At 48.1% G+C, this 27,193-nt stretch overlaps 1 protein-coding gene across 1 annotated transcript in view; it reads right to left on the reverse strand.

The window, feature by feature from the left end:
* sptbn5 (spectrin, beta, non-erythrocytic 5) overlaps window positions 1-27,193 on the reverse strand; it is a 183,033-nt gene that overhangs the window by 12,762 nt on the left and 143,078 nt on the right. The window contains exons 38-45 of the mRNA XM_078406114.1: window positions 13,737-13,892; window positions 11,698-11,889; window positions 10,658-10,747; window positions 8,797-8,915; window positions 6,727-6,841; window positions 4,296-4,409; window positions 2,943-3,064; window positions 611-773 (exon numbers count right to left, since the gene is read on the reverse strand). Coding sequence (XP_078262240.1) covers window positions 611-773; window positions 2,943-3,064; window positions 4,296-4,409; window positions 6,727-6,841; window positions 8,797-8,915; window positions 10,658-10,747; window positions 11,698-11,889; window positions 13,737-13,892 — 1,071 coding nt within the window. The remainder of the gene's footprint in view (window positions 1-610; window positions 774-2,942; window positions 3,065-4,295; window positions 4,410-6,726; window positions 6,842-8,796; window positions 8,916-10,657; window positions 10,748-11,697; window positions 11,890-13,736; window positions 13,893-27,193) is intronic.

Consider the following 27,193-nt stretch of genomic DNA (forward strand, 5'->3'; position numbering starts at 1 on the left):
TCACACAAAGGGTGGTGGGTGTATGGAACAAGCTGCCAGAGGAGGTAGATGAGGCATGGACCATCGCAACATTTAAGAAACAGTTAGACATTTAAGAACCAGTTAGACTTTTTCAGTCAGAGAGTTTAGAGTTGTGAATCTGTGGAATTCTCTGCCTCAGAAGGCAGTGGAGGCCAATTCTCTGAATGCATTCAAGAGAGAGCTAGATAGAGCTCTTAAGGATAGCGGAGTCAGGGGGTATGGGGAGAAGGCAAAAACGGGGTACTGATTGAGAATGATCAGCCAAGATCACATTCAATGGCGGTGCTGGCTCGAAGGGCCGAATGGCCTACTCCTGCACCTATTGTCTATGAACATGGATAGGACAGGCTTGGAGTGATTTGGACCAAGTGCGGGCAGCTGGGATTGGTGTGGCTGGGACATGTTGGCCGGTGTGGGCAAGTTGGGCCGAAGGGCCTGTTTCCACACTGTATCACTCTATGACTCTATCTGCATTTGATGGGAGGCATGGCAGCAGAGAAATAAGTCATTATCAAATAACACAGAGTGCCACTGTAATTCTGGCTGAATGATGAAACAGTTTGCTCCGCTGGTTGGGCAGTGGCCTTGCCTTTCTCTCCTGGTGCTCATCAATCATGCTCTCGGCTTCCCGTTTACTCATTGCAAGTCTCCTCTCTCCCACCAGCGCCTTCATCCACTGTGCCCAGTCCATCAGCTCCTGGACAGTTCTGTTGAACTTCTGCAGCTGGTACGAAGCTTCCAGCTTCTCCTTTCTGCGAAAGCAAGAAACCAGCGGGAGCTTAACAGGATGGAAGATGATAACAACAGACTTAAATGGGGACATGGACTAATGGCAGGTGACATTTAATGCTGTGGTACTATTTGGAAAATAAGAACAAGGGGAAACAAACACAAAACATTGGAAGTTGTGGGGGCCATACATTTACAATTTTTAAATGATGTTTGGACAGATATACGGATAAGAAAGATTCGATGGGTATGGGCCGAATGCAGGCAAGTAGGTTTAGGTCAGGCAGACAATTTGTCTGGCATGGAACATGGACAAGTTGGGCTGAATGGCCTGTTTCCGTGCTCTGACCATGACTTTAAAATCACACACTATCCATCCACAGCCTTTGTTGCTTTCTCTGATTTGGCTATTTCATGAAATGAAGCTTATCTCATACTTTATGGACGGCATGGTGGCGCAGCCGTAGAGTTGCTGCCTTGCAGCGAATGCAGCGCCGGAGACCCGGGTTCCATCCCGACTACGGGCGCCGTCTGTACGGAGTTTGCACGTTCTCCCCGTGACCTGCGTGGGTTTTCTCCGAGATCTACGGTTTCCTCCCACACTCCAAAGACGTACAGGTATGTAGGTTAATTGGCTTGGTAAATGTAAAAATTGTCCCTAGTGGGTGTAGGATAGTGTTAGTGTGCGGGGATCGCTGGGTGGCGCGGACCCAGTGGGCCGAAAGGGCCTGTTTCCGCGCTGTATCTCCAAAGTTTGTATTTCTCTCTTTGGACCAGTCCTGGCCATCGCAGAACCTAAAGTAATAAAACAAGTGGCACAGGAACTCAACAGGCAAGACAGCTTCTGTGATTTATTCTCCTCTCATTCCATTAATTCTCCTCAATCTCCCCCACCTCTGCCAGATACTACTACACACGAGTGTCAATGGACTGGCTAATTAACCAACCGACCTACACATCTGCAACTTGGGAGAAACTAGAGCTGTCGAGGGGAATATGGGCAAGGTACAAGATCAACAATAGCGTCAGAGGTCTGGATTGAACCCGGGCATTGGGGTTGGGAGGCAGCAGCTCCACCAGTGGAGCTAATACGTTGCATTTGACTGTCCAAGCTGGGCTGGTGACCGCGTGCAGATCAGTGGAGCTTTCTCGATCCGAAACGTCACCCGTTCCTTCTCTCCAGAGATGCTGCCTGTCCCGCTGAGTTACTCCAGCATTTTGCATCTATTTGTGGAGTTGTTCTATATGGAGTTGTTCCACATCCACCAGCCATGGCTGGGGTAAAGATGAGGGGATCAACAATCGAAAGTGCCGTTGCCCCTCGGCTCAGGGTGTCCGTACCATGGCCTTGGGTTCAGTGTTGATACTGGCAGTGGAGTGGGAAGTTAGATGTTCATCCCTTGAAACACCTGCCCTCTGTGCAGTAACATGCAGGAGCCAATATCATAGAAACATAGAAAATAGGCGCATGAATAGGCCATTCAGCCCTTTGAGCCAGCACCGCCATTCAATATAATAATGGTCGCCATCCAAAATCATTGCCCCGTTCCTGCTTTCTCTCCATATCCCTTGAATCCGTCAGCCCTCAGAGCTCTAACTCTCTCTTGAAAACATCCAGTGAATTGGCCTCCACTGCCTTTTAGAACGGAGATGAGGATTTTTTTTTTTCAGTCAGAGAGTTGTAAATCTGTGGAATTCTCTGCCATAGAAGGCAGTGGAAGCGTTTTTTTTTTTTTAGATTTTAGATTTTGAGATACAGCGCGGAAACAGGCCATTCGGCCCACCGAGTCTCTGAATGCATTCAAGAGAGAGCTAGATAGAGCTCTTAAGGATAGCGGAGTCAGGAGGTATGGGGAGAAGGCAGGAACGGGGTACTGATTGAGAATGATCAGCCATGATCACATTGAATGGTGGTGCTGGCTCGAAGGGCCGAATGGCCTCCTCCTGCACCTATTGTCTATTGCCTTCAGTGGCAGAGAATTCCAATATGGGAGTCAGATTGGTCAAAGAGGTAAGCAGACTTTGGGCCATTCTCAGTTTGTCGGTCCTGGGATGGGGCTGCCATGTTTCCTATATTATCTTCAGAAATAATTCACCGCTTGTAAGCTCCGTGGAACATTAAAAGGCACAAGATAAATCCAAGCCCCTTCTATGCACGGAGTCTGAGCCTGCACTTTGGGAGATGTACTCACCGCACTTTGGCCTCAGTCTTCAGCTGCAGCCACCTGTCCTGCATCTCCCTTTTCTTCAGACTCAGCTTGTCGGACAGAGGGAAATGGAACTCACACAGCGGCCCGGCGCTAGCTTCCAGTGCCTAGTGCAGATAGACGAACAGAACACATTAACGGCCGTTAGCACAATTCCAGCAGGATCTCTGCTCCGGAGGGGGTGAGGTACGCGGACCCCAGAATGGAACACTCACCCTTGAGCAGTAAGGGGAAGGGGTAGACCCAATAACATCATCCCCAGTGCAGTAGGCGGTAATGTACAGAGTGTGGAGTCATTGTTTAGTTCAGTTTAGAGATACAGCGAGGAAACAGGCCCTTTCAGCCCACCGGGTCCGCACCGACCAGCGATCCCCACACATTAACATTATCCTACACCCACGAGGGACAATTTGTACATATACCAAGCCAATTAAACTACAAACCTGTACTTCTTTTGGAGTGTGGGAGGAAACCGAAGATCTCAGAGAAAACCCACGCAGGTCACGGGGAGAACGTACAAACTCCGTACAGACGGCACCCGTGGTCGGGATGGAACCCGGGTCTCCGGCGCTGCATTCGCTGTAAGGCAGCAACTCTACCACTGCGCCACAGTGCCGGACAGTACTGTGACTCCCCATCCCCAGTGCAGTAGGAGGTGGTGCACAGGTTGTGGACTCGTCTGCCGCAATCAGACCATAGGGGGAGGACTCGTCCGCGGCGGGCCGAAGGCGGAGTACCGGCCCGTTAGGCCCGGCCTGCCCACAGGGGACTCCGAATCGCCCCCCAGCCACTGACGCCGACGGGCACCACGCCACCGAGAGCGAGGAGAGATCGAGAGCGAGGTGGACTGACCGGCACGAGCAATATGTGGCCCCAGTGCGAGGAGGCCACCGTGAACAATGGGTGGGCCCGGCGAAAGGCCGCCAGGACCACAAGGGGACCCGAATCATTCTCGTAAACCTCCTCTGGACCCTCTCATTCTTCCTCAGAGATGGGGTCCAAAATTGCTCACATTGCTCCAAATGGGGCCTGACCAGTGCCTCAACATTACATCCCTGTTTTTGTTCACTACCGACTTGCAGATTTCGTTTTTGGGAATGTAAGAAAATAACTGCAGATGCTGGTACAAATCGAAGGTATTTATTTCACAAAATGCTGGAGTAACTCGGCAGGTCAGGCAGCATCTCAGTAGAGAAGGAATGGGTTTCGCGGGTAAGGCAGCAACTCTACCGCTGCGCCACCGTGACCGCCCATTCTAGGAGGTTCTAGGAGGCATTTTTTGTTGGAACCCAGGTCAGCTTCACTGTCTCTGTCTCTGCCTCCCTGGTCAGTACTCACCTCTGTTTTATCCCGGATAACTGTGATTTCTAGTTCGGTTTCTTTATGTTTCCTTATCAGCTTTTCCACATTTTCCACATCCCGACCATAGTCCAGTCCTTGCATCATCAGACTCTAGGAATAAAGACGTGTGGTTAGTGGTTTGGTTTTGCTCGAAAGGGGAGTAACTCTTGTCTATGAGGGGCTGCAGCTTTTATACTCAAACCGGTGCATCTTGACAGGACAAATAACAAACCACATGGTAGAGTGCAGGTACTTAGGAAGGAACTGCAGATGCTGGCTTACACCAAAGATAAACACAAAATGCTGGAGTAACTCTGTGGGACAGGCGGCATCTGTGGAGAGAAGGAACGGGTGACGTTTCGGGTCGAGACCCTCCTTCAGACCATTGTGTTGGGCTGAAGGGCCTGTATCCATTATGTATATATGACTCTGTGACTGTTTCTGGTCGAGAATCTTCTTCAGACTGAGAGTCAGGGGAGAAGGAGACACAGAGATATGGAAGGGTAAGGTATAAAAAGGAGATATCAAAGGGGATGCAGATAAAGGACAATGTAAAATAGATCATTGTTAGCTAGGGGAAGGTGACAACGAAGCATATAAAGATAAAATTTGCGCAAGAATGTTTTAGGAATGGACATTCAGGCCTTCAACTCTCCATGCTCCAGGGGAACAGATAGCCCTGGAAACCTTGCTTCGGGACATTAGTGGTGCAGTTCAGGAACTGTGAATATTAAAACCATTTCCTCTTCGCTCGATGAGAGCAATATTTAATTTCCGTGGCAATTGCAGAGGCTGTCCTGAGATGTCGCTCGCCCGGTCTCATCGGGCAGTGGGACCGGGAACCCTCCTGAGGGCTCGGCAGACAGTGTAACCGGGAGGGAGCTGGAGAAGTTGGGCATGAGGACCAAGGACCAGCAGGGGGGTGAACTGGGGTAACGCCTCCAACACCTTCAGGTCGGCTGCAGGAGGCGCCCCCGAGACACAAAGATGGAAGGGCGAGGAGAGGAGAGGGACGTTGGTTTGCGGGAACTGCTCCAGTACATCAGTAAGCCCGCGGTCTCTGGTAAGGAGAGGCCGACTCGGGAGCTCCATGCGGCGGGGAGTTTCGATCATCCCGACGCGAGGGCCTCGGACAGTCGGCAGCGGCGACCGCGGACGGTTCAACAGCCCCGACCGCGGGTGAACAACGGGGAAGATGATTGAACTTTATTCTTGGTTCTTGGTCCTCCAAAATATTCCAAATGGAATTTAAACTGGAGGTGGCGGAGTATGGACTTAAGCAAGAAGGGCTTCTTGGAGAAGAGCTGCCTTAAATTTAGTCTGGTTGAATAACTATAGTAGGGTGAAGACTATTCCATGCTTTAATTGTGTGAGGGATTAATGAATTGCTATAATACCTTCCATCACAGTGAGGAATGTGGAATCCGCTGTGGTGGATGTTCATGTTAAATTTAAAATTTTTTTTTTTTTTAATTTAAATTTTTTTAAAAGCATATGTACAAATAGAAATAAAAGACACATTTGTTACAGAGTTCTTACATAGCTTCAATTTTGCTTTTTACTTAGTGTGGCTGTGTGGTAACTCAAATTTCACTGCACCTTAATTGGTGCACGTTACAATAAATTGAATCTTGAATGCTGAACTACTTCCCGCATGTGAGAGATTGCGGAATGACGATCGGGCTTTTGACCTTGCCTCACTCCGCACGCTGGCGTGCGTGATTGAATCTGCCCCACTTGCATGGCTGAGTGCAGCTTGAACGACATTCACGAGGCTTGCCACCACGCAGTGTGTCGCAGTCTGCTTGCCAGCCATCCCATCCTCAACCGTTCACTCTCTCCACCGCCAGTGCACTCCGTAGCAGTTTGTACCATCGGAAGGCATTGCAGCAACTCACCAAGATCCTCTAGGCAGACACAAAACGCTGGAGAAACTCAGCGGGACAGGCAGCATCTCTGGAGAGAAGGAACGGGTGACGTTTCGGGTCGAGACCCTTCTTCAGACTGATGTCAGGGGGAGGGGGCAGGACAAAGATAGGATGTGGTAGGAGAAAGGAAGACTAGTGGGAGAACTGGGAAGGGGTGGGGAAAGAGAGGGACAGAGGAACTATCTGAAGTTAGAGAAGTCAATGTTCATACCGCTGGGGTGTAAACTGCCCAAGTGAACAAGGTGCCTAGAATGGTGGTGCTGGCTCAAAGGGCCGAATGGCCTACTCCTGCACCTATTGTCTATATCTTCGGTTTCCTCCCACACTCCAAAGACGTGCAGGTTTGTAGGTTAATTGGCTTGGTAAATGTAAAAATTGTCCCTAGTGTGTGTAGGACAGTGCTAATGTGCGGGGATCGCTGGTCGACGCGGACCCGGTGGGCCGAAGGGCCTGTTTCCGCGCTGTATCTCTAAACTAAAGCCAAGTCACACGGTTCTCACCTTCTCGCCCATTCTTTCTGTAATTTCATCCATTTCTCTGATCAGGGCGTGAACCTCCAGGGCAGCCGCCAGTTTTTTCCTGTACTTATTCAAATTTCCTTGGAAACTGTCCCACCTGAACGGAGATGGAGAAGACAGTGAGCGGAGAGGACGGGCTGGAGAGAGGCGGAGGGGCTGAGCGAAAGAGAGGGAGTAGAGACAGGAAGGGCAGAGGAAAGGAGGGCATGAGGCCTGGGGGAATGGCATGGGAGAGGGGGAGAGGGGAAAGGGAGAGGGGGAAGGGAGAGGGGAGAGGGGAAAGGGAGGGGGAGAGGGGAAAGGGAGGGGGAGAGGGGAAAGGGAGAGGGGAAAGGGAGAGGGGAAAGGGAGAGGGGAAAGGGAGAGGGGAAAGGGAGAGGGGAAAGGGAGAGGGGAAAGGGAGAGGGGAAAGGGAGAGGGGAAAGGGAGAGGGAGAGGGGGAAGGGAGAGGGGAAAGGGAGAGGGGAAAGGGGAAAGGGAGCGGGGAAAGGGAGAGGGCAAAGGGAGAGGGCAAAGGGAGAGGGCAAAGGGAGAGGGCAAAGGGAGAGGGCAAAGGGAGAGGGCAAAGGGAGAGGGCAAAGGGAGAGGGCAAAGGGAGAGGGCAAAGGGAGAGGGCAAAGGGAGAGGGCAAAGGGAGAGGGCAAAGGGAGAGGGCAAAGGGAGAGGAATAAGGGGGATTCACCACCCTCTGACTAAAGAAATGTCTCCTCATCTCCTTCCTAAAAGAACATCCTTTAATTCTGAGGCTATGACCTCTGGTCCTAGACTCTCCCACTAGTGGAAACATCCTCTCCACATCCACTCTATCCAAGCCTTTCACTATTCTGTACGTTTCAATGAGGTCTCCCCTCATTCTTCTAAACTCCAGCGAGTACTAATTACAGTGCCAACAAACGCTCATCATAGGTTAACCCACTCATTCCTGGGATCAGGGGAAGATATACAATTAATGGCATGACCCTTTAATGGCATTGATGTACAAAGATATCTTGTGGTCCAAGTCCATAACTCTCTGAAAGTGGCAACACAAAGAGAAACAGAGAAACACAGAAAATAGGTGCAGGTGTAGGCAGCACCGCCATTCAATATGATCATGGCTGATCATCCAAAATCAGTACCCCGTTCCTGCTTTCTCCCCATATCCTTGATTCCGTTAGCCCCAAGAACTATATCTAACTCCCTCTTGAAAACATCCAGTGAATCGGCCTCCACTGCCTTCTGTGGCAGAGAATTCCACAGATTCACAACTCTCTGGGTGAAAACATTTTTCCTCATCTCAGCACTAAATGGCCGACCCTTTATACATAAACTGTGACCCCCCACCCCCGGTTCTGGACTCCACCAACATCGGGAACATTTTTCCTGCATCTAGCCTGTCCAATCCCTGGAGAATTTTATATGTTTCTATAAGATCCCCTCTCATCCTTCTAAACTCCAGTGAATACAAGCCCAGTCGACCCATTCTTTCATCATATGTCAGTCCCGCCATCCCAGGAATTAACCTGGTGAACCTACCTCAAGGCACAGATAAGCTAGATAGTCAGAACATTTTGCTCAGGAAAATGTCAAATACGGGAGGGCCTAGCTTTAAAATGGGAGAGACAATGTTTAGAAGAGATGTGCAGGGCAAGCTGTTTTACACAGAGGGTGGCGGGTGCCTGGAATGTGCTGCTGGGGGTCGTAGTTAAGGCAGCTACAATAGTGGCATTTAAGAGACTTTTGGATAGGCACATGGATATTCAGGGGATGGTGGGATATGGTTTATGTGCAGGCAGATAAGAGTTGTTCTTGGCATCATGTTCAGTAGAGACATTGTGGGCTGAAGGGCCTGTTCTATGTACTATGTTCCCTACAGGGCCCGTGTCTAGTTCCTTCCACTGCAATCCCACCTGAATGAAGGATAACCTATTGTAACGGGCCAGCTGGTAGCTCAGTACTGGCCAGGCTAATGGTGGGATCTTCATAGGTGTGTTGCAAGGTGACGGCTGGCTGTGCTGTGAAGCGTTGCCAGGCTCTGACAGCTCATTTTGAACGTGAGGAGGGGAGGATCACCTTTTGTTCAACTGCTGCTTGCGTTGGAGGATGGTTACAAGGTCGTCTTTGTTCCTCTTCTCCAGCTGGATGGCCAGGCTGTTGATGGTCCTGATGTGGGCGTCATCCACAGTCACGTCCTATGGAAGAGCAAGGATGGGTCAATATTCAGGCACCACCCCAATACCAAAAGATCCACCCTCAGACATGAGCAAAACAAAGTTGGAGGAACTCTGAAGAAAGGTTAGTCAGAGAGTCATACAATATGGAAACAAGCCTTCGGCCCAACTTGCCAACATGTCCCACCTACACTAGTTCCACCTGCCTGCATTTGGCCAATATCCCTCCAATCCTGTCCTATCCGTGTACCTGTCTAACTGTTTCTTAAATGTTGTGATAGTCCCTGCCTCAACGACCTCCTCTGGCAGCTTGTTCCATACACCCACCACCCTTTTTGTGAAAAGGTTACCCCTCAGATTCCTATTTAATCTTTTCCCCTTCACATTAAACTTATGTCCTATGGTCCTCAATTTCCCTACACTGGGCAAGAGACTCTGTGCCTCTACCCGATCTATTCCTCTCATGATTTTATACACCTCTATAAGATCACCCCTCATCCTCCTGCACTCCAAGGAACAGAGTCCCAGCCTGCTCAACCTCTCCCTGTAGCTCAGACCCTCGAGTCCTGGCAACATCCTCGTAAATTTTCTCTATACCCTTTCCAGCTTGACAACATCTGTCCTACAACATGGTACCCAAAACTGAACACAATACTCCAAATGTGGCCTCACCAACGTCTTATACAACTGCAACGTGACCTCCCAACTAAACACAGACACAAAATGCTGGGGTAACTCAGCGGGACAGGCAGCATCTCTGGAGAGAAGGAATGGGTGACGTTTTGGGTCGAGACCCTTCTTCTTCGAAGAGATGCTGCCTGTCCCGCTGAGTTACTTCAGCTTTTTGTGTCTATCTTCGGTTTAGACCAGCATCTGCAGTTCCTTCCTGCACATGACCTCCCAGCTTCCTGACCCAGAGCACCGCCTGCCTGACCCCCCCATGGGATGGTGCCTAACTCGCTCTTTGTGTTCGGCTGAAGATTCCGGCATCTGTAATTCCTTGTGTCCCCATCCCAGGGAGCAGGTCATTGTCACTGAAAGTAAGCATGCAGGTACAGCAGGCAGTGAAGAAAACCAATGGCATGTTGGCCTTCATAACAAGAAGAGCTGAGTAGAGGAGCAAAGAAGTCCTTCTGCAGTTGTACAGGGCCCTAGTGAGACCGCACCTGGAGTACTGTGTGCAGTTCTGGTCTCCAAATTTGGGGAAGGATATTCTTGCTATTGAGGGCGTGCAGCGTAGGTTTACTAGGTTCATTCCCGGGATGGCGGGACTGTCGTATATTGAAAGAATGGAGCGACTGGGCTTGGATACTCTGGAATTTGGGATGAGAGGGGATCTTATTGAAACGTATAAGATTATTAAGGGATTGAACATGCTAGAGGCAGGAAACATGTTCCCGATGTTGGGGGAAGTCCAGAACCAGGGGCCACAGTTTAAGAATAAGGGGTAGGTCATTTAGAACGGAGATGAGGAAAAACTTTTTCACCCAGACAGTTGTGCATCCGTGGAATTCTCTGCCTCAGAAGGCAGTGGAGGCCAATTCTCTGAATACATTCAAGAGAGAGCTAGATAGAGCTCTTAAGGATAGCGGAGTCAGGGGGTACGGGGAGAAGGCAGGAACGGGGTACTGATTGAGAATGATCAGCCATGATCACATTGAATGGCGGTGCTGGCTCGAAGGGTCGAATGCCCTACTCCTGCACCTATTGTCTATTTTGTGTCTATCCCTGCTATGTAATTGTACTGTGAGGCCTGTACGTACCCCTGTTCCACGGAACTTATTGAGCTTTTTCTGCAACTGTAAGCAGTGTTCATAGTCCTTGCCGACGTCTCCCACACTGATCATCACCTCCTGTAAAGTGGTTAGAAAGAAACACAAAATAATGACAAATGCAAAATTCAGTTCTGGTGAAGTGTTGATGCTGGGCAAAGGAATCTCTGCTTCCCTGTGAACAGCGTCCCTGTCTGACCTGTTGAGCATTCCCAGCATCTTCTGCTTTTACTGTAGAGTATTCAGCTTTTGGTCAGCCCCTGATCAATTGTCAGCATATGGAGCCCCAATATAAATAATCAGGCATAGAAAGACCTTAGAACAGAACCAAGAGACATGGGTAGGCAGCATCTCCGGGTCAAGACCCTTCTTCAGACTTAGGATCTCGACCCGAAATGTCACCCATTCCTTCTCTCCAGAGATGCCCCCTGTGTTACTCCAGCATTTTGTGTCTATCTTCGGTTTAAACCAGCATCTGCATTTCCTTCCTAGTCATGGATGTAGAGATCTATTTAAAAATACACTAACACCAGGTGCTTGCTTAATAACTTAGGCAGTTTAGTTTAGAGATACAGCGCGGACTACCGGGTCCGCGCCGACTAGCGATCCCCACACATTAACACTGTCCTACACCCACCAGGGACAATTTTTACATTTACCAAGCCAATTTACCTACAAACCTGCACGTCTTTGGAGTGTGGGAGGAAACCGAAGATCCCGGAGAAAACCCACGCAGGTCACGGGGAGAACGTACAAACTCCGTACAGACAGCACCCGTAGTCGGGATGGAACCCGGGTCTCCGGCGCTGCATTCGCTGTAAGGCAGCAACTCTACCGCTGTACCACCGTGCCGCCTAAACTATTCCAGTTGTCCAGCTTTGAGCTTGCGTTTGCGGTGCCCGTGAACCTCTGTGCCCCATACAGACATTCATTCGGTGAAACCTGGTCTCCACTCAAGAATTACACTGGAACTCCACGGAAGGACTGCAGGTTATGACGAAAGGAAACAAAAGAATTCCCGCCACTCCTACCTTTTCCCTGATCCATGCTTCGACTTGTTCGACTTTTTGCAGGAATTCCAGGAAATCCCGGTTTTCCTCCAACGTTTTGCCGCGAGCAGCCACCGCCTCCTTCAGTTGCTCCCAACTCTCCAGGAGCTGCTGCAAACTACGCTGGATCTCGGTGGATTTAGGATGGTGGCCCGATAGCAGCAATTCACCGATCTACAGTGGCAAAATACAAAAGGGCATAGTTAGGGTGACGTACTCAAAGTTACACAAAAGAAATATAACAATGACAGACACCAGAGGAAGCAATGGATTCACGGCCCAAGGCTCAGGGCTGGGAACTAGAACTCACCTACCTCTAACTCAGAGACTAGGGAGCTATCTGTTCAGCCATGGATAATATGAAGATTCTAGACCCTGGACCCGTCGGGCCCAAACCTCTCCTGCATTGGTGCAGCACTCTCTCCTCCCCCCTCCCACCCTTCTCCCCTCCCCCCTTCGCTCCTCCCCCCTCCAACCCCCTCTTCCCCTCCCCTCCACTCCACCCTCCTCAACCCCCCTTATCCTCCCTCCTCCTCCCTCCCCTACCCCCTCCAACCCCCCCTCCCCTCCACTCCACCCTCCTCATCCCCCCTTATCCTCCCTCCTCCTCCCTCCCTCCCTCTCCCCTCCCCCTCCACTCTCCTCAACCCCCCTTATCGTCCCTCCTCCTCCCACCCTCCCTCCCTCCCCTCCCCCTCCCTCCCTCCAACCCCCCCTCCCCTCTCCCCCTTCCCCTCTCCTCAACCCCCCTTATCCCCCCTCCCTCCCCAGGAGATAGATTTAAACTTTAAAATGTGAATAACTTAAAAAATATAACACCGATCTCAATGAAACTTCTTCCATTAGCACCAAAGGGACGACGGTGAGTAAGGTGGGCCTAAAATTGTCGTGCTATCGTGTACCGTTCAGGAACAAACAAACAAATGAGAGTTTTAGTATATAGATTAGATAGAACGGTCTCTGGGGTAAAACAAACCTGTATGAGACAGATGCAGGGAGAGTTGCAACTGGTTGAACTAATAAATACAAAGGACTGAGAGGAAGTATGCTGAGCTGATGGCATTTACCTGCTCTATATTGGGCTGCTTCTCCTTTTGGGGAAGAGGGCTAACCTGTTACCCTTTCAGTGTCATTAGAGAAACTGCTGCAATCATGATTGAGGATTGGATGCTCAATTGAGCATCCATTTGCCATTAGTTTAGTTTCGTATAGTTTAGCGATACAGTGCAAAAACAGGCCCATCGGACCGAGTCCGCACCAACCAGCGATCCCCGCACATTAACACTACCCTACACACACCGGGGACAATTTACATTTTACAGAAGCCAATTAACCCACAAACCTGTATGTCTTTAGAGTGTGGGAGGAAACCAGAGATACTGGTAAAATCCACACAGGTCAGGTGGAGAACGTACAAACTCTGCAGACAAGCAACTTGTATTCAGGTTCGAACCCGGGTCTCTGGCGCCGGAAGGCAGCAACTCTACCGCTGTGCCATTAACGACACTGACTGAACAGGAAGTTTTTAATTAAGGGGGAGGGTGCCACACAAGCAACGTCAAAGAGGAGCAGCCGCAACTCATTAAAAGAATTTCATAGAAACATAGAAAATAGGTGCAGGAGGAGGCCATTTGCCCCTTCGAGCCAACACCGCCATTCATTGTGATCATGGCTGATCATCCACAATCAATAACCCGTGCCTGCCTTCTCCCCATACTCCTGATCCCGCTAGCCCCTAGAGCTCGATCTAACTCTCTTTTAAATCCATCCAGTGAATCGGCCTCCACTGCCTTCTGTGGCAGAGAATTCCACAAATTCACAACTCTCTGGGTGTTTTTTGTTTTTTTCTCACCTCAGTTTTAAATGGCCTCCCCTTTATTCTTAGACTGTGTGGCCCCTGGTTCTGGACTCCCCCAACATTGGGAACATTTTTTCCTGCATCCAGCTTGTCCAGCCCTTTTGTAATTTCATTGTGGGAAGGTAACTGGTTTCTCACATGGATAAAGGAAGCAGATGCTGACCTCAGTAACGTTTGTAATAATGGCCTGGTGAGCCAGGATTTCAGCTTCAAAGGCCTGGTGTTTCTGTAGTAGCTTCAGTTTGCCCTGCAGGTCGCTGATATCTGCGGAGGTATTATCCTTTAACTTCTGCATCCTTTCCGTGATCCACCCCTTCTCCTAGAAAAAGAAAAGCAGATAGAAATATTTTAGTTTAGTTTGGTTTACAGAAACTGCACGGAAACAGGCCCTTCGGCCCACCAAGTCCGCACACACCAGCGATCCCCACACAATAACACTCTCCTACACTCAGGACAACTTCACATATATACCAAGCCAATTAGCCGACAAACCTGTACGTCTTTGGAGTGTGGGAGATGTACTTGTCTAAATGTTTCTTAAACGGTGCAAGAGTACCTGCCTTAACTACCTCCTCCGGCAGCTCATTCCATACACCTAGCTTCCTTTGTGTGAAAACATTACCCATCAAATTCCTATTAAATCTTTTCCCCCTCACCTTAAACCTATGTCCTAGGATTCTCGATTCCCCTACTCTGGGCAAGAGAATCTGTGCGTCTATCCAATCTATTCCCCTCATGATTTTATACACCTCTATTCGATCACCCCTCATCCTCCTGCGCCTCAAGGCATAGAGTCCCAGCCTGCTCAACCTCGCCCTATAACTCAGGCCCTCGAGTCCTGGCAACATCCTCGTAAATCTTCAGGTGGGACGAGTGTAGATGGGACATGTTGGCCGGTGCGGGCAAGTTGGGCCGAAGAGCCTGTTTCCACACTGTAAGACTCTATGACTCTAAGAAGTAGCCGAGATGGATACAGTTACATTTGAAAGTTACTTGATGAGAACATTGATAAGAAAGGTTCAGAATGTTATGGGCTAGACATGGGTGAATGGGACTCGCATTGATGGACACCTTGGTCGACATGCACAAGATGGGCCCAAGGGCCAGTTTCCATGCTGTCTGACTCAATTACATTTTAGGAAGGATTCAAAACTCCAGAGAGGATTGAGTAAAGATTAATGGTTCCAAAATGAGGGGTTGCCATCACCAGTCAGACAGAAGAAGCTGAGGTTATTTTCTTTTGAGCAAAGGGGCTTTAGAGGAAATTTGATCGAGGTTCAAAATCATGACAGGTTTAAACTGGGGAAATGGAGAAAAACTGTCCCCATTAGCAAATGGTTTAAGCATTAGTGGAGGCAATTTCAATATGTGGGCAAAGAATAGAGAGGGTGGTGGGCATGAGGAGAAACGTGTTATTAAATGCACAGAGGGAGGTCTAGAACTCAAATCCTGCAAGGTGATGCCAACAGATTCTTTCCGAGCTTTTCTGGAAGTAATTAGCTGGACGCAATGGGAAATAATTTGCAAGGAGTTGGGGATGGGGTTGATTGTATTTCTCTGCAGAGATTGAGAGAGTGACCTCTTCCTGTGCCATAATGATCCTGCTAAACTACAATAAACTTTGCTACCAATATTCCCTTTACCCAAGGATGATAAGGGAATGGAATATGTTACCACCCAATACACTCTCGATGTTAAGTCATTTAAAAAGGGGATTGAGCAACTAGATCTCCTCAACTTGGTCAAAAAGGCCCACTTCAAAATTTAATCACGACTCTACTCACTCCGACCTGCGCCGGATAACTGTTTATGAGGTGTTTGTGCAGTAATCAACCAGGACCAGGGTGCTTAGCAAACGATAGACAAATCAAACTTTAGTGGAAGAAGTTTAGATGGGCGGCACGATGGCGCAGCGGTAGAGTTGCTGCCTTACAGCGAATGCAGCGCCCGATACTCAGGTTCGATTCTGACTACGGGTGCTGTCTGTGCGGAGTTTGTACGTTCTCCCCGTGACCTGCGTGGGTTTTCTCCGAGATCTTCGGTTTCCTCCCACACTCCAAAGACGCACAGGTATGTAGGTTAATTGACTGGGTAAAATGTAAAAATTGTCCCTGGTTTGTGTAGGATAGTGTTAATGTGCGGGGATCGCTAGGCGGTGTGGACTCGGTGGGCCGAAGGGCCTGTTTCCGCACTGTATTTCTAAATCTAAAAAAAAATCTAAACCAGTGAGAGCAAGGTCACCAATGTGAGGAAAAATAAATCAAGCCAGAACTGAGGAATACAGAGATTTTAGAGGGTGGTAGAACCGGTGGAAGGGACAGGGAAAGGACGTTGCAAGGTCACAGAGGTGCCTGATAACAGAGGTGAGAATGAGGCGATGAGTGATTTGGGCACATTAGGCTAGAGGCCAGCGAGTTTTGAATAGGCAGAAATTTTTAAAGGATGGGGAAGTGAACACCAGCGAGAAGAGCAATATATTAATTGAGCATTGAGATGACAAGGACGCGGGTGAGGTTCAGAAGCAGATGAGCTGAAGGTGGCTAAAGCTACACTATTCAAGAACAGCAAGGAGTTCTAGTGCAAGCCATATCTATCCATCAGCAACCAATGTCACCAAAATAGTCCGCCTCGAGCATTAACAGGAACAGTTTGCTCAGTCCACCTGAACCTATCTGATCTCCCATTCCCACACTAACCTTTCTGTCCCGGGCCTCCTCCATTGTTAGAGTGAGGCTAAATGCAAATTGGAGGAACTGCACCTCATATTTTGCTTGGGCAGCGTACAGCCCAGTGATATGAATATTGACTTCTCGAACTTCAAGTAATCCTGGCATTCCCTCTCTCCCCCACCCCTCCCCCACCCAAGTCGTACCGGCTTCTCGTTCTCACCTAGTAAATAGCTAACAATGGCCTGTTTCCTTTATCATCATTACTTTTTTGCACATCTTTCATTCATTTGTTCTATCTCTCTTCTTCACCGTCTATATCTCTTGTTTCCTTTCCCCCTGACTCTAGTCTGAAGAGGTTCAGATTCTAATCTTAGTAGGGAAATAACTACAGATGCTGGTTCAAATTGAAGGTAGACACAAAATGCTGGAGTAACTCAGCAGGTCAGGTAGCATCTCAGGAGAGAAGGAATTATTCAGTCCGAAGAAAGGTCTCGACCCGAAACGTCACCCATTCCTTCTCTCCTGAGATGCTGCCTGATCCGCTGAGTTACTCTAGCGTTTTGTGTCTACCTTCAGATTCTAATCTCGGCAAATTGCAAAGAAACTACAGGTGGTTGTGATTGTTTGAGCAGATGAGGGCAGTGGATCGCTGGTGTGAGCTATGCTCAGAACCAGAGTCACAGATATTTTACATCGGAACTGAAGTTATAAATACAATTAAAAAGCCAGTCAAAGCATACTGGCTGTGTTGTAGGCAGCTTTTTGTTGTACTATACCATGGCATACAATCGAACGATCTTTAACTTTTTTGGTAGTTTCTTTGAAAATTTGTTGCTACAATACTTGTAATGTTTCACATTTGTAATGTTTGCTTTGTATTAATAAAGGTGAGCTACTCAGAAAGTCCTGGCTGTCTCGGCCTGGACAGAGATAAGAGGTGTAAAGGAATGTGCCTACACATGACACCCATGGAAACAGTGAGTGAGTGGGACCCAGACGCGCACAGATGAAATCACAGTCTGCAATTTTGTTTGAGGCTAAAAACCAATGCCGATGCTGTGAGGACATGGAAAAAGCCAAGCTGAGCCATCGCCGGGATCGGAGCGGAGGTATCTGCTCCTGAAACCAGCACTGATGTGCTTTCCACATCAGGGAGCGTGGGATCAGTCATTTGTTCCTGGGGCTCCCAAGCAAAGCTTTACTGTTGCTGTGTGAACTCAGCTGTTCATGTGAACGCTGAACTGCTAATTCCTTCAACAACACACCTCGCAATTGGGAGTTATTCCAACGGAAGGAAAAGAAGGGTCTCGACCCGAAACGTCACCCATTCCCTCTCTCCCTAAATGCTGCCTGACCTGCTGAGTTACTCCAGCATTTTGTGAAACCTTCCATTTGTACCAGCATCTGCAGTTATTTTCCTACACGTGAAGAAAAAGTACCAGTAAAGACATTTATCCCATTCAAGTAACCCTCCCTATTATCCAGCCCCATGATAGTCACCCTGACACATTGGCACCAAAGGGAAAAATATAAGTTAATTAGTTGTGAATTTGTGGAATTCTCTGCCACAGAAGGCAGTGGAGGTCAATTCACTGGATGAATTTAAAAGATAGTTAGATTGAGCTCTAGGCGCTAGCGGAATCAAGGGATATGGGGAGAAGGCAGGCACGGGGTACTGATTGTGGATGATCAGCCATGATCACAATGAATGGCGATGCTAGCTCGAAGGGCCAAATAGACAATAGACAATAGGTGCAGGAGTAGGCCATTCAGCCCTTCGAACCAGCACCGACAAATGGCCTCCTCCTGCACCTATTTTCTATGTTTCTAATGCATTCTCGAAGTGGTTAAAATCTAAAAGGAGTGGAGTTCTAAAGAGCTTTGAGGGTCTAGGTAGATAGAATATTAATTTATGAGAAGAAAACAAAATGTTCGAGGATTGCAGCAGGTCAGGCAGCATCTGGGGAGGGAATGGCGGGAGATGTTTTGGGTTGGGACCCTTCAGAATTATAAGAGCAGGGGATCAGAAAGCTGGCAAAGGGAGGTGGGGTGGGACAAGATCAGTCTGAAGAAAGGTCCCGACCTGAAAGGTCACCCATTCCTTCTCTCCAGAGATGCTGCCTGACCCGCTGAGTTATTCCAGCACTTTGCATCTATCTTTGATGGCAAGTGATAGGTGGATACGGGTGAGGGGAGTGATTGCAGATGGGGGGGGAGGGGGGGAATAAGTGGAATAGGGTTGGAGTTGAAAAGAGGACAAAAGGGTGAGATAAGGAGTGGAGAGAAAGAGTGAAATGCAAAGCCAGAAGATAGGATGGGATCAAATGAAGCATGGTTAAAGTAGAAGGATTTAAAAGAGAATTATACACCCTGGAATTTAGAAAGCTAAAGTGTAATTTGATTGAAACTTTAAAAACAAATAATGGTGTAGAGAGAGAGGAAACTACTGCTGTTAGTTTAGGATTTTGCTTAAAATTAGAATCAGGTCCCTCGGGAATGATGTTCGGGATCATTTTCAAATACAGAGTGTGGTTCAGAAGACTTCAGAACACTACTGCAAATAATAACTGATATTAGGTTAAGTTTAAGCTCTTGATTAACAGTTCCTGTTAACTAAAGGTATTAATGAATATATGAGGAAAAAAGTGTCTGTTATGTTATAATACAGATATGATATTACTGAAGAATCAAGGGGCTTGATATAAAAAATATGAAAAATATCCTGTGCTCCAGACTCTTTTTGTATATCATTACTCTGCCCGGTGACTATTTGGCCGATATCCCAGCTTAATATCCCTATTCCTTCAAGAGAGAGCTAGATAGAGCTCTTAAGGATAGCGGAGTCAGGGGGTATGGGGAGAAGGCAGGAACGAGGTACTGATTGAGAATGATCAGCCATGATCACATTGAATGGCGGTGCTGGCTCGAGGGGCCGAATGGCCTCCTCCTGCACCTATTGTCAATTGTCTACAGGATGGTACATTCAACCCACCACAACCATACACAAGACTGGTGGACACAGGTACAAGGTGAAAGGGGAAAGAAGTAAAGGAAATGTGAGGGGCAGGTTTTTCTCTCAGGGAGGTGGTGGCTCAATGAAAAAACTGCCAGAGGAAGTGGTCAGGTGCAAGAGCAATACTTAAAAGACATTTGGACATGTGCGTGGCCTGGGAAGGCTTAGAGGGATAGGGGTCAAATGAAGGAAAATGGGACTAGCTCAGGAACAGACCTTGGCCGACATTTAATGAGATTGGCCGAAGGGGTGTGTCTGTGCTGTATAACACCAGGAGTATAACCCCAGCGACACATTTGATAGTCCTCCATGGTAGGCTAATCCAGAAGATGAAGATGCATGGGCCACGGAAGACAATCCAAGTTTGACACTAGACAATAGGTGCAGGAGTAGGCCATTCAATGTGATCATGGCTGATCATTCTCAATCAGTATCCTGTTCCTGCCCTCTCCCCAAACCCCCTGACTCCGCTATCCTTAAGAGCTCTATCTAGCTCTCTCTTGAATGCATTTAAAGATTTGGCCTCCACTGCCTTCTGAGGTAGAGAATTCCACAGATTCACAACTCTCTGACTGAAAAAGTTTTTCCTCATCTCCATTCTAAATGGCCTACCCCTTATTCTTAAACTGTGGCCCCTGGTTCTGGACTCCCCCAACAGGGGCCAGACTCCCCTTTCCCACTCATCCAGGCAGCGTTCTGGCTAAACTGTCCTGCACCCTTTCCACACCCAGAACGGCACACAATACTCCAGATGCAGCCTCACCAAAGTCCCATGAAGCTACAATATGACTTCCTGACTCTTACACTCAATGCCCAAACCGATGAAGGCGTACGTCCAAACCGTACGTCTTCTTTACCACTTTATCTACTTGCGTTGTCATTGTGGACTTGGACCAAGATCCCTCTGTACATCAATGCTGCTAAGGGACTTGCCAATAACTGTATATTTTCCCCATACATTCAACCCCCCCCCCCCACCCCCCCCAAAGTGCAACACCTCACAGTTAGTTTAGAAATACAGTGTGGCAACAGGCCCTTCGGCCCACTGAGTCCATGCCGCCCATTGAACACTCATACACTAGTTCTATTCTACACACTAGGGACAATTTACAGAAGCTGATTCATCTAAAAACTTGCTTGTGTTTGGAATGTAGGAAGAAACTGGAGCACCCGGGAAAACCCATGCAGTCACAGGGAGAACGTACAATCTCCGTACAGACAGCACCCTGATATTAGAGATGTTTGCTTGAATGTTTTGATATAACAGGTAGCGTTGATATAGCGGAACCATTAGATGTAGTGTATTTGGATTTTTAAAAAGCATTTGACAAGGTGCTGCATACGAGGCTGGTGTACAAATTAAGAGCCCAAGTTATTGGAGGATGTGTGTTAGCATGGATTAAAAATTGGTTATCCTCATAGTAAACAAAGAGTTGGAATAAACCGATGGCCTGTTCACGAGGGACGGGTTGCACCTGAACTGGAGGGGAACCAACATCCTGGCAGGCAGGTTTGCTAGTGCTACACGGGTGGGTTTAAACTAGATTGTGGGTGTGGGATCCAATGCAGGACTGAGGCAAGTGAAAGGCTGGAGGTCGGCATGGAAGGAAGAGAAGGAACGTTCAGTGGACAGAATAGGCAGGAGAACAGCAGGGAGAGCTGAAGAACTGTTGGATCAAATTGGGTTTATCTTACTGTAAAAGGCAGTAAATTTCTACTGCTGTGTCACCGTGGCGCAGCGGTAGAGTTGCTGCCTTACAGCGAATGCAGCGCCGGAGACCCGGGTTCCATCCTGACTACGGGTGCTGTCTGTACGGAGTTTGTACGTTCTCCCCGTGACCTGCATGGGTTTTCTCCGAGATCTTCGGTTTCCTCCCACACTCCAAAGGACGTACAGGTATGTAGGTTAATTGGCTTGGAAAATGTTTAAAAAAATGTCCCTAGTGTGTGTAGGATAGTGTTAATATGCGGGGATTTGTGGTCGTCGCAGACCCAGTAGGCCGAAGGGCCTGTTTCCGCGCTGTATCTCTAAAACTAAACTAAAAGGTCTGACGGGTAAGGCGATGAACACAGGCTTTGGATAGGTACGTGCGTCTGGGACGTGGTAGCCATGAAGGGAAACTGGCTAAGAGAGAGACGGGACTGCGAGTTTAATGTTCCAGGGTACCGATGCTACAGGAGGGATAGGCGTTGTTGATAAAAGAGGAGGGTATGTTGTTTTATTCGTTAAGGAGAATATCACAGCAGTAGTTAAAGATGACATTACTAATGGGTCATCCAGTGAGGCTATATGGCTGTAGCTGAGAAGTAAAAAATGAATGAGCACCTTGTTGGGAGTGTACTATAGGCTCCTAAATAGTTAAGGGGAATTAGAAGAGCAAATATGTCAGAAGATTGCACTCAGCAGTAAGACTAGTAATGTTGTCAGTGTAGGGATTTTAACTCTCCCAATATAGGCTGGGACTGTTATAGTACCAAGACGAGGCTTAGACGAGATAGATTTTGTCAAATGTGTTCAGGAAAGTGTCCTCAGGCAAATGTAGAGGGCACTACTACTCGGGAGAGGGCAAAGGCTGATCTACTCTTGGGAAATTGGGAAGGGCAAGTGACTGGTGGCTGTGGGCGAGCCTTTTGGGACCATTAACCACTGCTCCATTAGCTTTAAAATAGTTAGTGATAAAGGCAGGATGGGTCTACGGTGGAACTATGTACTTGTACTCCTAATGTGTAGGAAGGAACTGCAGATGCAGGTTTAAATCAAAGATAGACTCAGAATGCTGCAGTAACAGTGGGACAGGCAGCAATGGTAAAATGCTGGGGTAACTCAGTGGGACAGGCAGCAACTCTGGTAAAATACTGGAGTAACTCAGTGGGACAGGCAGCAACTCTGGTAAAATACTGGAGTAACTCAGTGGGACAGGCAGCAACTCTGGTAAAATGCTGGGGTAACTCAGTGGGACAGGCAGCAACTCTGGTAAAATGCTGGGGTAACTCAGTGGGACAGGCAGCAACTCTAGTAAAATGCTGGGGTAACTCAGTGGGACAGGCAGCAACTCTGGTAAAATGCTGGGGTAACTCAGTGGGACAGGCAGCAACTCTGGTAAAATGCAGTGTCTATCTTCACTTGCACTCCTAGATCCCTCTGGCCTACAACACTCCCCAGGGCCTCACCATTCACTGTGAAAGGGCCTGCCTTGGTGCGACCTCTCAAACTACAACACCTCGCACTTATCTGAATCAAATTCCATTAGCCATTTCACGGTCCATTTCTCCAACTGGTCAAGATGCCACTGTTTCTCGATAACCATCTTCACTGTCCCCAATTTTAGGGTACTCCATGGTTTGAGATTCCAGTTTTTACTATTTGATGTTGGTGTTGCTTTGTTATTAACAAATGTACAAAGATACGGTGAATTCCTTTGTTTACTGCATTTTCTGAAGTCTAACATGGATAGGACCCACACAGTAAATGGTGGGGCTCAGGGTGTGGTTGTCGAGCAGAAAGATCTAGGCGTGCAGGTACAGAGTTCCTTGAAAGTGATGTCACAGATTGATAGGGTGGTCAAAAAGGCTTTTGGCACATTGGCCTTCACCAGTCAGAATACTGAATATAAAAGTTGGGGGGTCATGTTGCAGTTGTATAAGACGTTGGTGAGACCACATTTAGAGTATTATGTTCAGTTCAGGGCACCGTGTTATAGGAAAGATGTTGTCAAGCTGAAAAGGGTACAGAAAAGATTTACGAGGATATTGCCAAGATTCGAGGGCCTGAGCTATAGGGAGAGGTTGAGTAGGCTGGGACTCTATTCCATGGAGCGCAGGAGGATGAGGGGAGATCTTATAGAGGTGTATAAAATCATGAGAGGAATAGATCGGGTAGACGCGCAGAGTCCCTTGCCCAGAGTAGGGGAATTGAGGACCAGAGGACATTTTTAACATGAAGGGGCAAAGATTTAATAGGAATCTGAGAAGGTAACTGTTTCATACAAAGGGTGGTTGGTGGGTGTATGGAATGAGCTGTCAGAGGAGGTAGTTAAGGCAGGGACTATCACAACGTTTAAGAAACAGTTAGTCACGTCCATGGATAGGACAGGTTTTGAGGGATATGGGTCAAACGCAGGCAGGTGGGACTAGTGTAGCTGGGCAAGTTGGGTCGAAGAGCCCGTTTCCACGCTGTATGTCTCTATGTCTCTACTTGGAGAAATATTTATTTAAGCGTGGCAGAGACACAAAGCCACATCAACAGTGCTTGGTATTGTCCTTGATGACCTCAGGGCTATGGCCCTAGTACTGGAAGGTGCACTTAGGCCGGCGAGGTTTTTATTGAGTAGAACAGATGTGATGGTTCAAAAGTCTTTCCATTGTTGTAAATATTCCATGATTCTATTTTTATGTGTGCGCTAAGCTTTTGATGAGGATGATTCCGAGTGCTAAAGGCATTCCACAGTCTTGTGTTGCTGCTTGGGCTCGGATTGACTGTGTAAAGAAGTAAGCAGCAGGATTTTTGGTTCTTTTGGTTCGGGACCATTGCAGGGTCTTCCATTTGTTGTGCCGGTAACACATTAAGTTTGAAACTATGCAGGCAGCAGGAAACCCCTGCGGTCCTGTTCCCTTTAACCCATACCTTCTTCCGATCAGCTAAATAAAAAATATGAGTACATTTTCTCCAACAGACTGTACCTACACGAAGCAATGGAATCATCGCTATGCATGAAGATGACCAATACTGAGTGTACGAGCATACACACACGCACACACGTACGCATGCAAGTACACACACACACACTCAAGCACTGACGCACGCACACACACACAAACAAAATATTTCAATAGGTTGCTCTCCGAGCTGCCTCACTCTGTAAATAGTCCATCTCATTTCAATGCACATTTGCAGAGCAATGAACTTGCCAGTGTACCAACACTGCAAGTGCACTCATTTCACAAAATGTCGGAGTAACTCAGCAGGTCAGGCAGCATCTCAGGAGAGAAGGAATGGGTGACGTTTCGGGTCGAGACCCTTCTTCAGACCCGAAACGTCACCCATTCCTTCTCTCCTGAGATGCTGCCTGACCTGCTGAGTTACTCCAGCATTTTGTGAAATAAATACCTTCGATTTGTACCAGCATCTGCAGTTATTTTCTTACACTGTGAGTGCACTCTGTAGTTCTGCTTCCAATAACCGGAGTATTTCTAATCTCTTCCACCATACCGTCTTCCCCCAAAGTGCTGGGAGACTGGGCAGCTTGGAGCCTGTGGCTTGACCCAAGCTGATTTCATTCTCGATGGTGGCCCAAACGTGCTCCATGCTGGATGCATACTTTCAGTCTGAGCAGAGCAGATCTAACACGCTACCTTCAGACCAACATTCTGCCTATGGAGTGCTGCAAAGGCATTTCTATCTGAGAATACGGGGAAGCACTTGAACTTTCTTAAGGATGTCGGTCCCTTCAGCCCCCAAGGCTCCAGCGCTGCGTGCAGCGTTCAGGCAGCCTGCAGTAAACCTTTTGTTTTGCTCTGAGCCATGATCTCATTCCAGAGGTATTGCTGTCTCCTGCAACCCACTGCCAGAATGAGCTCAGAAGCTGTGGCTGCCTGATCCAGCAACCACATCTGTTCTCAATCGGCTGTCCCGCCTCAAGACAGGGACAGTGCGGCAAAAAACTCTCTGCCGATATGAAAAGGTCATTTAAAGTTTCCGTGACCAAGGAGGTTATGTCTGACAGGAACGGCAGAAGAGGCTGGCGCGATTTTTTTTTAAATAAAAAGATCTAATAACCTTGCAGAACCTTAAAAGTTGAAACGTAATGAGACCGAAAGTAAAGCTGGAGTGGATAAACCCAAGAGGGAATTCGGGAGAAATCTATTTTTCCAATGAGTTATGTCATGCAAAATTGCACAAATGTACTTTAAGCAAACTGGATAAAGTGTCTGCAAAGTGCTTTGGGATATCCTGAGGCTGTTGGGAGATCTGTATTCATGTAACTTTATTGCACTCAGCGAAAGAAACTTGCAGCGCTGAAGTGGGCCACTTGGCCCATCATGTCCATGCCAGCCAATACAGAATTTCGGTCTCCAGCAGGAAACAAAGTGCTGGAGAAACTCAGCAGGTCAGGCAGCATCGGTGGAGGGATTGGACAAATGGCATTTTGTGTTGGAACCCTTCTTCAGACTGATGGAATAGTGTGAGGAAAGCCAGAGGAAGGCATAGGATGGATACAGATGAGGGAAGGTGGAGTGGTTGGCAGATGGGTGGAGATAATGACAAAGGGTGCGGGTGAAAAGGAGACAAAAGAGTGTCAGATATGGAAAGAGGAGAAGAAAAGTGACGTGCACAGCTGGAGGGACAGGAAGGCTGGTATGGGAATGGGAAGCGGAGTTAAAATGGCTAGCAACTGGATGCTTCAGCAAGCCTTGGTTGGCAGAGCACATGTTTGGTGAAACAGTCGCTTGATCTGACCGATGTAAAGGCCACACTAGGTGCACCATGCTACTGACAAAATTGAAGGAATTGTGAAGGAAATGGTGTTGTTGGATGCAAGACTGATTGGTTGAAAGGTGAGGACAATGGGAACTCCTTGTCCCATCTGGAGGGCGGGAGAGCGAGGGAAGACCTGCGGAAGCAGAGGAGACATGGGTGTGGGCTCCATCCACAACAGCAGGTGGAAAACCCACATTGAGAGAAGAAAGATGACATCTCAGCTGTCCTGGAGTGAAAAGCCTCATCTTGCGAGCAGATGTGATGGAATCGGAGAAGCTGAGAGTAAGAGATGGCACCCTTACAAGAGGCAGGTTGGACAGAGGTATAGTCACGGCAGTTGGTTTGTAATTGATGTCAGTGAATGGTCTATCCCCTGGTGTTGGAAGCAGAGAGATCATGACAGGGGAGAGAGGTGCCAGGGATGATTCAAGTGAATTGGAGGGCAGGGTGGAATTTGTTGTTGAGGTTGATTAAATCAGCGAGTTCTGCATGGGTGCATGAGGCAGCTCTGATGCATTCAATGGGGGAGCAGAGAAAGAGCTGAGGTGAGGTGAGGCGCCAGGGAACAATAGACAATAGACAATAGGTGCAGGAGGAGGCCATTCGGCCCTTCGAGCCAGCACCGCCATTCAATGTGATCATGGCTGATCATTCTCAATCAGTGCCCCATTCTTGCCTTCTCCCCATACCCCCTGACTCCGCTATCCTTAAGAGCTCTATCTAGCTCTCTCTTGAATGCATTCAGAGAATTGGCCTCCACTGCCTTCTGAGGCAGAGAATTCCAGATTCACAACTCTCTGGCTGAAAAAGGTTTTTCCTCATCTCCGTTCTAAATGGCCTACCCTTATTCTTAAACTGTGGCCCCTGGTTCTGGACTCCCCCAACATTGGGAACATGTTTCCTGCCTCTAATGTGTCCAACCCCTTAATAATCTTATACGTTCAGTGTAGCCAACAAAAAGATGGGCGTGGCTGGGGCTGGTGTAAGTGCTGAAGATGGACGCAAAATGCTGGAGTAACTCAGCGGGACAGACAGCATCGATGGAGAGAAGGAATGGGTGATGCAGGTATAAACCAGCATCTACAGTTCATTCCTACCCATGTAAGTGCCCATGGCTTTACTTTTGACTTGTACAAAGTGATAGGAATCAAAAGAAAAGTTGTTGAGGATGAAGAAACATTTCGCCAGGTGGAGTGGTGTGTTGTTGAGGGGTACCAACATAGATTTCTGTTCAAGGAAGACATTCAGGACTTTGAGGCTTTCCTGATGGGGAATGGTGGTGTAACAAAACTGGATGTCCATGGTAAAGATGAGGTGATGGGAGCTAAGGAATTGGACGTTATTGAAGTGGTGAAGAGCATGTGAGGTGAACTGGATACAGGTGGAAAAGGACTGGGTAAGGTTGGGCAGAAGCAGGCGGAAACAACGGATCTGGCAAGGTAGTCCTGTTTGTGGATTTT

Source organism: Rhinoraja longicauda, chromosome 10, assembly GCF_053455715.1.
Source record: "Rhinoraja longicauda isolate Sanriku21f chromosome 10, sRhiLon1.1, whole genome shotgun sequence".
In the NCBI taxonomy this organism is placed as follows: domain Eukaryota; kingdom Metazoa; phylum Chordata; class Chondrichthyes; order Rajiformes; family Arhynchobatidae; genus Rhinoraja; species Rhinoraja longicauda.